Source organism: Stomoxys calcitrans, chromosome 5 (assembly GCF_963082655.1).
Source record: "Stomoxys calcitrans chromosome 5, idStoCalc2.1, whole genome shotgun sequence".
NCBI classification, from domain to species: domain Eukaryota; kingdom Metazoa; phylum Arthropoda; class Insecta; order Diptera; family Muscidae; genus Stomoxys; species Stomoxys calcitrans.
The window spans coordinates 62,264,869-62,280,905 of NC_081556.1; the positions used below are offsets into that span (position 1 = coordinate 62,264,869).

A 16,037-nucleotide genomic window follows, 5' to 3' on the forward strand; every position below is an offset into this window, starting at 1 on the left:
ACGGCTTCCAGGGGCTCAAGAAGTCAAATCGGGAGATCGGTTTATATGGGATCTGTATCCAACTATAAATCGATATGGTTCATTTGCAATCCCCAGCGACCTACATCAATAAGAAGTATATGTGCAAAATTTCAACCGGCAAGCTTTATTCATTCGACTGTTATCGTGAATTCGACAGACGGACGGACATGGCTAAATTGACTTAAAATATCGGGACGATCAAAAATATATATACTTTATGGGGTCCTAGGTTTATATTTCGAGGTGATACAACCGGAATGACTAGATCAACATTCTCCCATCCTGATGGGTATAAAAATTGTATATTGCCTATTGGTGCTTCCACACAATCTCTGACAATTTTAAGAAAATCGGTTCATCCGTTTTTTAGTCTATGGTTAGGTTAGATTTAAGTGGCAGTTACGTCTCAGTAGTTTGGTGGAGAAAAAGTGCAATGTTAAGATAGATTAGATCTGCCATCAGACTCACTTAGTCGTTTTCGCCCATTGTGATACCACAGGAACAGTAGAAGGAAGATGCCTTCTAGTTCCTACAGTTGAACCACCCAGATCGCTTTAAAAAGCCCAAGAACTTGCAAATGTTTCAAAGCCCTCCTCAGTTAGCATCCACCCGTATCCACCACACGTGATCCACCCGTACTAGTCAAAGATTGGATCAGTGTGACGGTCGGCACATTGTTAAAAGCCCCCTCAATGTCAATGCAAACCTCCAATGTTTACGTCTTGTGATCGAAGGACTCAAGCACAACCTCGAGCAGGGCAGTCTCCACCGACCTTCCCCTGACATAGACATGCTGTTTGAATTTGATCTGTTCGCTCGATGTCCTACTCATTATCCACAACACGTTCTAGGGTTATGAGTAGAAAAGACGTAAGGCTTATAGGTCTGTAGGACATTGGGACGCATATCTTGCCTTGCCGGGCTTGGGTATAAATAACACCCTTGCCTTCTGCCAGGCTTTCGGAATATATGCAATTCCAGATAGTCGAGTGGTCTCCGAATTTTGGCCAGTTGGTTTTCAACTTATTACGGAAGCTTTTCGGCTTCGGTGCTGACCGTGCTATTTTTAACCTAATGTAGCGATGGTCAGAGAAGGAGTGCTGCATGGAGACCCTCCAATCCAGAACCTCGAACATATTTTCGCACATATCGTCACACCTAAAATCTTCCTAATCCTTTTATCAAAAGTAGCGGTGTTACCAATATTAAGTGTTACTAGGTCGTTAGTATTCAAGAATTCTGCCGGGGTTTGGCTCCACTTATTAATGATAGTACTACCCAACGAAATGTGTTGAGAGTTCGCATCGCACCTCGTATCCTGTCTGTTTTATTTTGCTCACCATCCGTTGAGGCTCTGACGTGGGTGGCATCACTGTTGCAATCGACATTGACAACTCTGGGGAAAATATATAACTTAAATTTTAATGACAAATAACGCAGGTCCTCGGCTGAGTACCAGTGTAAGCATAGAATAATTGGTAGTTGATATGGTTCAGTGAAGAAACATTGTTCCGGGTAGTCCATGGCTCCTGAATTAAGGCAATATGAACCTTAGCCTAGCTCAAGTGGAGATTTATCTAGATAATTTATTACTGCTCATTAGTTTTCAGTATTAGGATCTTTGCCTATCATATTCTTCCGAATCTTTATAAAGTCGGTAATGGTTCCATCGCCGGGTCCCTGTTTATTGGACTGAATTGAGTTTACCGTCCCTGAATTGAGTTTCCCGTCCCTGTACTGGCTGATGTGTTAATATAAGGATATTTGCCTATCTGAGCCTTCCAAATCTTAAGCAAATGGGCTTCTTGGGAGTAGGAGTTGGTCTCATCGTCGAATCTGTTGAGTCTCTCGGCCATGCACTGCCTGATGCCTGAACTTTCGCTTTTGCTTGTTTAAGACTCAACACATGATCGGTGGAAAACTACCGGATGAACTGCCGATATCGATGACTACATAAGTAAACTTATCTCTGTTCTGCATTCTTGCCACTCTGGCGTAAAAGGGCGGCTTCTTGCCTTTTTCAGCGGCCATTTTCGCTTCCGTGATGGCTATGGCATTCTTTTGGAAGTCACAGTCCTCCATGAAAACTCAGGGACATGGGCTCCATTGAGGGAGAGCTGGCCTGGTCTTCCCAGAGAACTTGAAAGCGGGGAGCTCTTTTCTTCTTCAGCGTCTTACAGCGTTATACTCGTCGGGAGACCTGATTCTTTTCCCAGCTACCGTCGAAGTGCTTGGAATGTCAGTTCCATTCTTTCCAGCATCCTGCGTTTTCGTCCGATTGCGCTGCCGGTGCAAACTGCACTGTCTCCTTCATCGTGCCCCGAATTGCTTTCTCGATCCTCTTATGAGCATAGCAGAGCCAACGCTCACTTTGCCGTAATCCTGTTCCTCATCTCTCTGTTCAGCTGCGATGGCTACGGTTTTTGACGGAATATCAAAATTGGAAACACCACCTTTACTTAAGGGGGTTATCCGTCTCTTCCTCGTTTGTTAGTTTGACGACTTGTTGTGCGCTTGAAGCATTACTCTCGACAGCAGGTGCCAAGGAACCAACACATACAAGAGGGGAGGACAACATGCTACGGTCTGATGCCACCGCCGCATTTGCTGGGTCTTTGGAGTCCATTTTGAGCATACCTGAAAGGCTTTTAATTTTTCGTAATAGGTACTTATTCCGATATACGTATATTTTTCTTCGAGGAGCGAAATGAAAACACATCCGCTCTACTCAACAGTTGCAATTGTAAATTTCGTGCCCGCGTTTAATAATACAATATTCTGGAAGATTTTTATGCAAATATTCCTCCGTATGAAATCATTGGAGAATCCATTACGTGTGCGAAAGTTTAAGCAACTCTTCGCCTTATCATGAGTCGTAATGTATGAGTCGTAAAACACGCTTCTAAGATATCTTTAGCTAATCCATTGCTTGTGCGGAAGTTTTAGCAATTCTCCACGACGGTTCTCTCACAACTCATTGCGTTATGACCTTTCGTATGAGTCGTGAAACATTCTTTTAGCATATCATTGAACAATCCATTACGTGTGCGTAAGTTTAGCAACTCTTCGCGACGATTATTACGCAACTCATTGCGTTATTATCGTCCAGAAGATTTGTTTTTAGTCGCCTAAGTAAACTTTTCGCGATTGTTTTTATTTTCATGCCTGGTGCTTTAAGGATTTGTTTTTAATTATGTTACTCTATGTTTTCTTTTGGGTGGACAACTTCCACAACACCAAACAGAATTCTTACTTTTTGACGATTCGTACTTATTATGACGAATATGACTAGTAATGCAAACATTTTTATACCCACTACCATAGGATAGGGGGTATATTCATTTAGTCATTCCGTTTGCAACATATCGAAATATCAATTTCCAACCCTACAAAGTATACATATTTCGGATCTTCGTAAAATTCTAAGACGATTTAACGAAGTCTGTCCGTCCGTCCGTTTTTTATAATCACTCTACAACCTTCAAAAATTGAGATACTGAGCTGAAATTTGGCACAGATAAAGACCTATCTGGCGATAAAGTGTCTGATGCCCATAAATGCTTAATTTTTTATCCGATTTCGATGAAATTTGAAACAGGGAGTAGTTTTAGGCCTCCTGATATCTTACTCAAATATGGTTCAGATCGGACTATATTTAGATATAGCTGTCTTATAGAGCGATCTGCCGATAGAGGGTCTGAAACCCATAAAAGCTTTATTTATTATACGATTTCGCTAAAATTTGAAACAGGGAGTGGGCTTTCCGACATCTGAACCTAACCTGACATATCATTGAGCGCAGTCCGATTTAAGTTTAAAGTTCAATGATAAAGGGCCTCCTTCTTATACCCGAGTCCGACCGGCGTGCCGCAGTGCGACGCCTCTTTGTTGGGAAAACCACCGCTGAAAACTTTTTCTGACGGTCTCGCTAGTATTCGAACCCAAGCGTTCTGCTTCATAGGCGGACATGCTAACCTCTGCGTTATGGTTATAGCTTTCATAAAAACCGGTATGCCGATTAAGGACCTTAAAAGCTTTAATTATTACCCGATTTCGCGGAAATGGGAATTGGTGAGTTATTTTAAGCCTTCCGCTATCTGACCCAGATATTGTAAAGATCGGACGATATTTAGATATAGCTGTCATATGGACCGATATGCCGATTAAGGGTCTGAACCCCATAAAAGCTGCTTTTATTGCCCGATTTCATTGAAATTTGAGATAGTGAATTATTTTAAGCCTCCCGACATTCGATCCAAATATGAATCAGATTAGACTATGCAGATATAGCTGTCATATAGACCGAACTTATAATTTTGGGTCTTAATCCCATAAAAAGCTGATTTCTTGCCTGATTTCGCTAAAACTGTATCTTGTATTAGAATTCTCGGGACTTGAATAAAATATGATTGAGACCAGCCCTTTTTTAGATATAACTATGGATATAGTAGTAGAGTTATAATAAAATATGAAGGTTATTACAACCTTGGTGGTGGGTATCCAAAGTTCCAAAAACTTAACATATTTCTACTTGTAATAAACCCTTTTTCTAAATGTAGGCAGTATGGGTGTGCTATAAATTTATTGGGCAGGCAACGAAGATCTCATGCTTCCTTCAGGCGAGCATTGGATCACATCAGGGTACCATTGTTCGAGCGCACAAAGAAAAGAAACCACCAATCGCCAGTATCGCTATTCAAAAAGAACATCTAGCAACACACACAATAGCCAAAACCTGCTAGTCATCTTTGATTGCCAAAGAGTGACCTTAAAATGTTGGAGTTTGCAGCGTTTCGCTACTTTTTATTTTATATTTAAGTTGTTTCGTTATATTGTTTGATTTGTTTGTTCAGCTGAAACCAATAGGTTTCGATTTGGCTTATGTTTAGAATAGAAAGGAAATAAATATCTTTTGTTTTTGCCATAAATACATTTGACAGGTTAGGGAAATCGCGATTTCGAAGCTGACCAAGGCTTCATTATCAGTTTTAAATTGTCATGAAATTTTAAATCTTCCACATTACTTGTTTACACGCAACTCTTATAGAGGAGTATTTTATAAATCTTAAAATATTCTCCATTGTTTCTCGTTTACACGATCCTTACGCGTTTCTTAGATCTTCCAAGATCCTACTGGCTTACTCTTCAGCATTTCATATAGATGATTCGCTGCCACTCTGCCAGAAGAGTCGCCTAGAGGACACAACTCGGAATCATCTACGATTCTTCGACTAGCTCGCCGCGATCATAACCTTCATCTTAAAGATTCGCGGAAGATTTTTTGGCGAAATGTATGTTTGTCGATGTTTATAAAGGGTGGTTAGAGTATTTTAAAGCATATGTATGAGCTGGCACAATACGTATTGTGCAAAGTGTACACTTAGATTGGAGGCCACCGTAGCGCAGAGGTTAGCATGTCCGCCTATGATGCTGAACGCCTGGTTTCGAATCCTGGCGAGACCATCAGTAAAAATTTTCAGCGGTGGTTTTCCCCTCCTAAAGCTGGCAACATTTGTGAGGTACTATGCCATGTAAAACTTCTCTCCAAAGAGATGTCGCACTGCGGCACGCCTTTCGGACTCGGCTATAAAAAGGAGTCCCCTTATCATTGAGCTTAAACTTGAATCGGACTGCACTCATTGATATGTGAGAGGTTTGCCCCTGTTGTATCCAAAGTAGTGCTGGCAAAATACCGATGGTACTATCGATATTTAATTTTTTGACTAAATATCGATTGTTATTTTTTTCTATTAATATTTTGAAAAAGTTCCGTCATTTGCAAAATAAAAAAAACAGCGTTCTAAGTTCGGCCGCGGAAAATCTTGTAAACCCACCACCATGGATTCTGCTAAAAACTTTACAACGTAAATTTAGTTGAAGGGCATAATTTTATTCTACGTACTAAACTTCTGTCAAAACAACAAAAATTCAAGCTTCTAGGACTGGGATGATCGAGAGACCAGTTTACATGGGAGCTATATCAGGTTATAGACTGATTGGGACCGTATTTGGCACAGTTGTTGGAAGTTCTAACAGAACACCGCATGCCAAATTTCAGGCAAATCGGACAAAAATTGCGGCTTGTAAGGACTCAAAACATCAAATCGGGGAATCGGTTTATATAGGAGCAATATCACTTTATAGACCGATTTGGACCATACTTGGCACAGTTGTAAGCAAAATTTCAGGCATATCTGAAAAAACTGTAAATGCAAAAGGCATTAAAATATCATTGTGGACTGTACTGCGTGCGTGGACTTGCATGTAACCGAATTCTTTCCTTGAGGGCAAGGGTTCTGGACACTCTTTGCAAGCAAACTCATTGATCCTCCTTTGGGCCGATGTAATGTGGTTCTTTACGTAAACTTCCTGGTAATAGCAGTTGCCGCAGAAATCACGACGTCCCAGCAGTATGTCTGTCTGTCCTACTGTCCATGTTATTTTGTGTACAAAGTACAAGTCGCAATTTTCATCCGGTCGTCTTCAAATTTGGTACGTGCCTGTTTTTCGGCCTAAAGACGAAGTCTATTGAAATCGGTTCAGATTCGGATGTGGCTCCCATATTTATATTCGTCCGCTTTGCAGTAAAAATGCAATAAAGTGGTCATTTGTAAACCGATTCACTTCAAATTTGGTAGGAAGATTTTCTTATGACTCTCTATATTACTGGTGAATTTCATAGAAATCGCTCCAGATTTTTGATATGGCTCTACTACATATACATATATATATATGTTCGTCCGATTTTGAGAAATATTGCAATAGAGTGCTCATTTGTTATCCGATTTTCTCGAAATTAGGCAGAAAGGATTTTCTTCTGACTTCTAATATTACTGGTGAATGGTGAATTTCATAGAAATCGCTTCAGATTTAGTTATAGCTGTCATATATGTATATCTCCCGATTTTCATTCCTAGAACCACTTCAAGAGCATTTAGTGACCAAACTTGGCAAAACGTAGTACAACAACGTTTTCCAAATTAGCAAAAAGTCCATATTCAGCAATGACAAACTTTTATTGTACCCACCACCATAGAATGGAGGACACACTAATCTAGTCATTCCGTTTGTAACACCTCGAAATATTCATCAGAGACCCAATAAATATATATATATTCTTGATCGTCATGTCATTTTAAGTCGATCTAGCCATGTCCGTCCGTCTGTCCGTCCGTCTGTCGAAAGCTAGCCGCTTAGTTGGTATTGTAAATGGGCCAAATAGGTCCATGTTTTGATATAGCTGCCATATAAACCGATCTTGGGTCTTGACTTCTTGAGCCTCTAGAGGGCGCAATTCTTATCCGATTATATTGAAATTTTGCACGTAGTGTTTTGGTAACACTTCCAACAATTACGCTAAATATGGTTTTAATCGGTCCATGTTTTGATATAGCTGCCATGTAAACCGATCTTGGATCTTGACTTCTTGAGCCAATATAGCGCGCAATTCTCATCCGATTTGCCTGAAATTTTGCATAAGGTATTTTGTTATGTAACTTCAAATAACTGTGCTAAGTATGGCGTAAATTGGTATAGAGCCTGATATAGCTGCCATATAAACCGATCTGGGATCCTGACTTCTTGAACCTCTAGCGGGAGCAATTCTCATCCGATTTGGTGAAATTTTGTACAACGGCTTCTCTCATAACCTTATTCAATATTCTATGTTTGTCTAAAAAGAGATACCGCGGATCGACAAATGCGATTAATGGTGGAGGGTATATAAGATTCGGCCCGGCCGAACTTACTTGTTCTAATTAATTCTATCTTTAATTTGTAAAAGTTTCGCTAGCTTAAGTATGAGATGTTTCCAATAATTGTAATTCTGCACTGTAACTTACGAGTATAAATATTTCTATATCTTGTTGTGTACGACAAATCAAATTAAAATAAATATATTTGGGAAAAAATAAGAAAACAAATGTTCAAAAATATATACAATTTTATTCCCGTTTTTCAAATTGTGCTCCGCCGTTTCTAAATTATTTTCCAGCAACCCATAAAAATATAAATTTACATATTTTTTTGCCGTCTCCTTTTAAGGCATAAACGAAATTGAATTTTCACTTTAAATTAAAGGCGAAATAATTTAATACTTTTTTGTATATTTTAACTTTTTCAGGTTGTGTACCTGATGATGATTACGAGTATATGTATATATTAACTAATTTTAAAATATAAATTTTTACTTATTCTAAGAACTTTTCAAGCTCAAGTTGGCAGCAATCCCTATGAATCATCATCTGTTCCAAGCCAGCGGAGTCCATCCATTCGCAGTAATTATAGTTGCCAAAGCATTTATTCAGACGCTTCTGTAACATCCTCAGCTCTCAATAGTAGATCGAGTAGATCGAACAGCCGAGACAACCCACCTCGCAGCCCAAAAATCACAACCACTTTTGCTAACAGTGATGACGATCAGTCATCGTATTACCATACGCCGTCCTCTGGCGGCTCTAGGTCACCGAAGAGTGTCTACTCTAATGAAAGTTCAGTGGACTCGACGTCTTCAATATTTTACAGTGATGCTCAAAGGCAAGTATCTCCCAGGCGAAGTCCACATAAGCCGTGTACATTTGTTTTTGAAGCCATAAGTCCTGTTGCCGAATCGCCGAGTAGAAAATTTGAGTACTATGAACCTGTATCACCTGACGTAAGTGACGACGTAGATGGATGCTTTTTCGATAATCGCCACCCTGCATCACCATTGTCCCCTAATATATATGAGCCTAATCGCAAAAATTCAAGTAAGTTAGTACGATCAAGCCCCTCGGAAAATTTACCCCGGTTTGATACCAAAAATGTTTCGATTCGAAAAGAGGAATGGGACATGACAGTGTCTTCGAACATAGGCGGCTATCAAGGGTTAGGTCCACAAAGTTATTATGCCAAAAGAGATTCTTGCATCACAGAATGTACCCAATTGTCCGTGGAATCGGAATCTAGTACAGTGGCCACTACAACAACATCATTTAGCTATTCTGATACTTCTACTAGGCAAACCTCATCGGATCAAACGCAAGATGTTAGTCCGCTAGTTGAGCAGGAGCCCGTTGTTCGTAAACGAAGGCACGCCATAAACATAACATCTAATCCAGGCTATCAGGTAAAGGTCTCAATAATGAATATAATGAAGTCATGTGTAATGATTTCAATTTAACAATAGGTTCTCCATAGTTCACACTCCACATTGGATCGTACCTGCTCCGACAGCATAGTTTCCCTACGCTATAGAAAATCAACGAGCGATTTAACCAAAGAAACCGAAGAAGATAAAAACAAGACTAAAATAGGTGGCGAACCTTCAACTCCAAGTGCTGGCAACAACATTAAACCACGCAGGCGAGGAAGTTCCAAGGGTGGACTGGCGTATTTAGCTAGTCGCCGTAGCTCTCGTGAATCCATGAAGAGTGCCTGTTCAAATGCATCCTTGGTATCAAATGATGATATAGGTCCATTAGCATTTCAAGCTTCTAATCGGGGTCGTCAAAGGAGAACCTCTAATTTTCTTGAGTTACCAGGTAAGACTAGAAACCTTATACAATTCTAAAATACAATCTATGTATGTACATATGTATGTTCTAAGGAGTGTATGAAAAAAAACAACATATATGTTATTTGTGTGTGTGTGCGTGTTTTTTTTTAAATTTTTAAACTTTTTATTGAAAAGTTTTATATACCAATGTATAACCTAGGATAGGATAGGAAGTATCACTTTATATAAATCTGAACCAATAAGGCCAACGACCTACATCAAAAAGAAATATTTGTTCAAAATTTCATGGCTTCTTAGTTTTTGCTTATCTGTTTGTTTATATTTTCATAGTTCTCTTTGTTTCATACATGTGTGTGTTTTTGGTTGGCATTTACCACAGGGCTAACGACCAAACCAATGGTTCGCCAAATTATGTTGGCAATCGTATGTGATATTTGCTGTGTTTTATTTTAGTACTGGATAGACAAGCCGTGAAGAGCAAAAATAAAAAGCAACAAAATTTTTCAGTGCAAGTCTGTTTGTTTGCCATGACGTGGTAACGCCATTAACCAGATGTTCTATTGGGTTGCCCAAAAAGTAATTGCGGATTTTTAAAAAAAAAATTAAATGCATTTTTAATAAAACTTAGAATGAACTTTAATCAAATATATAATTGCCATTTTGTTCGATAACCTTTTGCCATCTTCCTGGCAAATATAGTATTCCACGCTCATAGAACTTCTGGCCTTTATCTGCAAAAAACTGAACCGAGTGCGATTTTATAGCCTCATCATTGCCGAAAGTTTTACCATTTAAGGAGTTCTGCAAAGATCGAAATAAATGGTAGTCTGATGGTGCAAGGTCAGGGCTATATGGTGAATGCATCAAAAGTTCCCAGCCAAGCTCACTCAGATTTGGCGAGTGACCAAAGATGTGTGCGGTCTAGCGTTGTCCTGGTGGAATATGACACCTTTACGATTGACCAATTCTGGTCGCTTCTCCTTGATGACTGTATTCAATTTGTCCAATTGTTGACAGTAAACATCCGAATTAATCGTTTGGTTCCTTGGAAGCAGCTCAAAATATACCATACCCTTCCAATCCCACCAAACAGACAGCATAACCTTCTTTTGGTGGATATCAGCCTTTGAAGTGGTTTGAGCTGGTTCACCATGCTTGGACCATGATCGTTTTCGACTAACGTTGTTGTAAACAATCCATTTTTCATCTCCAGTTATGATCCGTTTTAAAAACGGATCGAATTTATTGCGTTTAAGGTGCATATCACAAGCGTTGATTCGGTTTGTTAAATGAATTTCTTTCAATACATGTGGCACCCATATTAAAATTGACGCCACACAAACAAATGTAAACAAAATTTCGCGCACTTTTTTTCTAAAGCAAGCTAAAAGTAACAGCTGATAACTGACAGAAGAAAGAATGCAATTACAGAGTCACAAGCCGTTGAAAAAATTTATCAACGCCGACTATATTACTACTATATTACCGACAATTACTTTTTGGGCAACCCAATACATAAGACTGCACTGGTAATTTATCCAGAACTTCCTTGTTCTGGATAGATGGCATTTTTATACGAAATAATGTAAAACACAGCTATTATTTGTTAACAAGCTGAAACTGACTCGCTTCGCTGCGCTTACTTTTACAATACACGGAACAAAATTTTCCTTTTAATGTTTATATTCGACAGATAATGTATGTCGCTTGACTAACAGTATGTGACTTCCAAATGGCTTTGTACGTACACTCAGAGAAATGCTTATCGTAAATAAGAGTTAAATATAAATACTCGTTACTCCAAGGTATTTATCCATGATTAGTTAAAAATGTCTAAAGAGTGAGAAAATAAACGTTGTACGAATTAAACTAACTACTCGAGATTATAGATAAAAAAAAAGCTTACAATCCAGGTGGAGTTAATTATTGAAAGAAGCGAGAATTTTACTAAATATTTGCAAAAGCATATCATCGTCGACAATGCCTTTTCTGAAATTTATAAATACACTTCTAATTGTGAGACATTGTGTCTATAAATAGAAAATAACAAAGTTGAACAAAATAAGCATGGTCTTCTTTGATGAAAAGCAGTGAGAAAATGTTTTGCTTTTGTGTTGTTAGTAAATATTGAAATATTGAAATCAGGGGGGCATTTTATCGCCTCTCCTATGGGTTACCACCATAAATGACCTATTACGGATGGTGAAGGAGGGGGGATTTGAACCCGTTTGCTACGCAGACGATGTTATAATACTTCTAAGGTGTAAGGATCCGAACGAGCTATGCAGAAGGGCCGAAAGGGTCTTGCATATGGCATATGACTCGGCTAGACCCAGAAGTCTCAATGTTAACTCAGAGAAGACTGAATGGATTGAGGACGGGAAAGCTCATACCATCGTGGTATAATCGAGGCGACGATAGGAAACCTGGAAGGAAGTGGAGAGGTTTCCGATCGAATACCTGAGATGAACCTTGAAGTCAAGTGCGACGTACTGCTGCCATCGGCACAGTCTTGGATTGATGGAACCCTAGTATTGCCATCTGAAAGATCATGTTACACGGATGGATCTAAGCTTACATTGAGAACCCAGGGACTGATATCTCTTTTAGGCTGCCTGACCATAATACGGTCCTGCAGGCAGAGATCCGGGCGATCACGGAATCCGTGAAGTGGTGTGGTGCTAACGCGAGGACGTCGAGTGTAAACATTTTTTCCGACAGTAAAATTTCCATAAGGGCAATAACAACCAGGACGGTAAGGTCACGAACAGTCTTGCAGTGTAAGTAGGAGATTAACGACTTCTGTGAGGATGGCAAAATTCGCAGCGTTTGAGTGCCGGGCCTTAACGGACTAAGGGGAAATGAAAGGGCAGACGATTTGACGGTGAAGGCCAGAGGACTGCCGTCAATAAACTTGGTTAACGCGAAGCCTTTCGGGTCGACGCAGTCCGAGTTAAGGGAGTGGGCGACGAATGCGCATGCATGCATTGTGGAACAGCGAAACAGTCGGAAAGATGGCGAAAATCTTATGGGGAATTCAGATCGTATTACTGAAAGGAAGCAAGAAGGAGGTCAGTATAGCTATTGGTATCATAACGGGGCACATAGGACACGAGCTCACTTATGTAAAATCGGTGGGGCAAGTGATTCCATGTGTAGGGCATGCGGGGAAGATAATGAGACGTTGGAGCATTTCCTTTGTCATTGTCCGTCTTTCGCGTCTAACACACTTAGGGGAGTGGCATTGAAAACAATTAAGGATTTTGTAAGTAGCACGGAATTCCTAATTTAAAATTTTCTTTTTAGAGGTTACTTTATATTATCGTTTTTAGAGCGCACAACCAACCGATTACTGGCTTTGGTGTATGTCCATAGTGGCATGGGGCGGATTAATATCTGCACCCTCTTTTCAAACTAACCTAACCTAACCTAAATATTGAAATGGGATAAGAGTCAAAGACTCAAACAATATTGATGTAACTGAATGATCAGAGCGTCTTCTTTGTAAACAGGAGGTTCTTGGTTCAATACTCGGCTGGGACAAAAGGTAAAGTTTTTTTATTTTATAATTGCAATGGTTTATATTAAATTTATATTCTTCACAATAGCCGAGCAATTGATAGTGTCGGGATGGGAGACAGGCGAAAATAAATGGGTTGAGTAATTTAGATGTGTCCAATTGGATGCTCCGGAGTGTTCGGAAAAAGCAATTTTCAATTATTGTATCTTTAGTTCATATTTTACCTTTGGGAAGTTGAAAGTGGACTAATCCGATGTATAAACAATTTCGTATCTATAAACAAATTGTTGAACTCGCATCGAGCATATTATTCTTTAGGGCCATAGGAAATTCAATATTTCCTAAATTTAGTTCAGTTTAATTGGTGTTGAGGCTCAAAATTTTTTGAGTGTATGAATCATATATGATCTTTGTTGATCTATGAGATCGCTCGGAGCGGTTTGGGTCATTTAATCCATCCGAAAATTGGAAAATTTTGTTTTTAGGTTACTATCAGAGAGCAAGCAAAATTAATTTCGCTTAAATCGAATAAACGATTTCGGTTTGAAAATAAGGCTGCTGCTATTTCTGGGTAATATTAGTTAATCTAAACATTGAAAATGCCTTTTTCTGCTTTGATGGATGGTTTAATTTTGTTTTATTTTATTAAACAGTTGAATATAGTTTTTTTTGTCAAAAAAAAAAAATATATTGAAAAGAGCAATATATATTCTTTAGTCAAACTAAGAGAGTAATGTTATACTTGTAATTCACTTTCCAATCGTAGTTATATATTTGTTTATTTATGTGTCAAAGATGGGTTAATATTTAATACTTTCTTTACAGCTAGAGCTCCGAAATTTGAGATGTAGATACATACACTTTGGTAGTATACACCAGACGACGAGAAATTCGTACATGAGGGTACTAAAATGTACAAAATTGTACTTTCTTTACAAATTGAGGTCCAGCTCTTAAAACTGGGACAAAGTTACGTCTTGACAGTATATAACGGCGACAAAAATATTTTTTTTGAAATTAGTACATTCATGTACAAAATGGTAAATTTTATACGGATTAAGTTAGAACTCTATAATTTAGGATACAGGTACACCTAAACAATAAATATTGGTCGACCGGGAGATTTTTTTGATTTTAGTACATTTAGGTATTAAAACGTACAAACTGGTACTTTCCTTACAGACTGTGCTATAGCTCGGAAATTTGGGATACAGGTACACTTCGGCAGTATATATCATGCGGTTAAAATATATATTTTTTTTTTTAATTCGAATATAAGGGTACTAAAACATGCAAGGTAAAGTTGAAAAGGTTAGGTTGAAAGAGGTTACGGATATTAATCCGCTCCATGCCACTATGGGTATACACTTATGGGATGCAACGTAAATGTTTGATCCGGCAGCTGTTTACGCAGCAATTTTCCAGAAATAAATTGATTAATCCGAAAGTCGGTTTTTGTTGTTTATTAGTTAACAATTCCAGAACGAAAAGAAGAAAATGTATATCTAAGTTTTCTGTGAAATAAATATTTGACAAACAATTCAAAATGTTACGTATGTTAAGTAAAAATTATATACAAAAAGTGTTTTACTACTTAAAAGGAAAAACACCTACAATACTCCCCCTCTAGGAGAATTTATGCCAAGTAAATTAAATGTGACGCGCTTTTTCTTTGCCGTGTCCTCACCGCTTGCTCCTGAACCACGACCCTCAATAAAAGCGGGCTTTAGCCTATCAATCGATACTGTACGAATGTTGCCATTAAAATCAATTTTGAAAAACTTTTTATCTCTTTCCACGACGCGATAAGGACCTTCGTACGGGTACTGCAACGAACGTTTATGTTCCACACGCACAAACACATATTCGCAACTACCGAGATCAGCCGGAACGTACACATCTTCATCCGCCTTCTTGTGATGAGATAAGCTGGAATTTACCCTTTTGAAGTATTCCCTTATTTTGTTAACAAAGTCGAAGGATGTTTCATTTAAACTTGGTACTATTATCTCTCCAGGCAGTCGTAATGTCTGTCCATAAACCATTTCCGCAGGGGATGCACCTATATCCTCCTTGACCACTGATCGTAACCCTAGCAATACTATCGGAAGAATGTCATACCAATTCTCTTTTTGACCACTTGGCAAGATCGAGGCTTTCAACTGTCGATGAAACCTTTCAATCATGCCATTGCCTTGAGGGTGATACGCTGTCGTGGATATCTTATGACATCCTAATAAATGTGTTAATTCAGAGAAAAGTCGTGATGTAAACTGTGCCCCTTGGTCACATGTTATTTGTACAGGCACCCCAAAACGGCTCACGTAGTTCGACACAAAACATTTAGCCACAGTCATAGCAGATATATCCTTAATAGGATATGCCTCTGGCCACCTAGAATGCCTGTCTATGATTGTAAGAATATATTGATGTCCACGTGAAGGCGGTAACGGGCCCACAAGATCCATATGAATGTGCTCAAATCTACCCTTAGGAATGTCAATTTTCTCGACAGGAGATTTGGTGTGGCGATTAACTTTTGATCTCTGACAGGAAAGGCACGTCTTAGTCCACGTGTTTATTTCCTTAGACATGTTTGGCCAGAAATAACGACGTGAAATCAATTTACCTGTGGTTCTAGTTCCGGGATGAGAAATAGAATGTAATTTCCTAAACACTTCTTCCCGCATATTGATGGGGACATAGGGTCTGGGGTTATCGATAGAAATTTCGCACCACAATTCCACATTTAAAACTAATATTTTACACAATCTTAAATTTAAATGTTTATCCTTGTCCTGAATTAGCTCTTTAAGTTCCTCGTCTCGTCCTTGTTCTATACAAAAACGTTTCAAGTTAAGATCTGAATTTTCTATTGCATCGAATTCGTAGCACCTCGATAAGGTGTCGGCAACGACATTCGATTCCCCTTTTACATACCGAATATCACTTGTAAATTGTGCGATGTATTCTAAATGTCTTGTCTGTCTTGGACTTCTT

The 16,037-nt window shown here is 38.8% G+C and overlaps 1 protein-coding gene across 1 annotated transcript in view; it reads left to right on the forward strand.

Annotated features, from left to right (window-relative positions):
- LOC106084907 (uncharacterized) overlaps nucleotides 1-16,037 on the forward strand; it is a 146,785-nt gene that overhangs the window by 54,042 nt on the left and 76,706 nt on the right. The window contains exons 3-4 of the mRNA XM_013248875.2: nucleotides 8,221-9,127; nucleotides 9,188-9,542. Coding sequence (XP_013104329.2) covers nucleotides 8,221-9,127; nucleotides 9,188-9,542 — 1,262 coding nt within the window. The remainder of the gene's footprint in view (nucleotides 1-8,220; nucleotides 9,128-9,187; nucleotides 9,543-16,037) is intronic.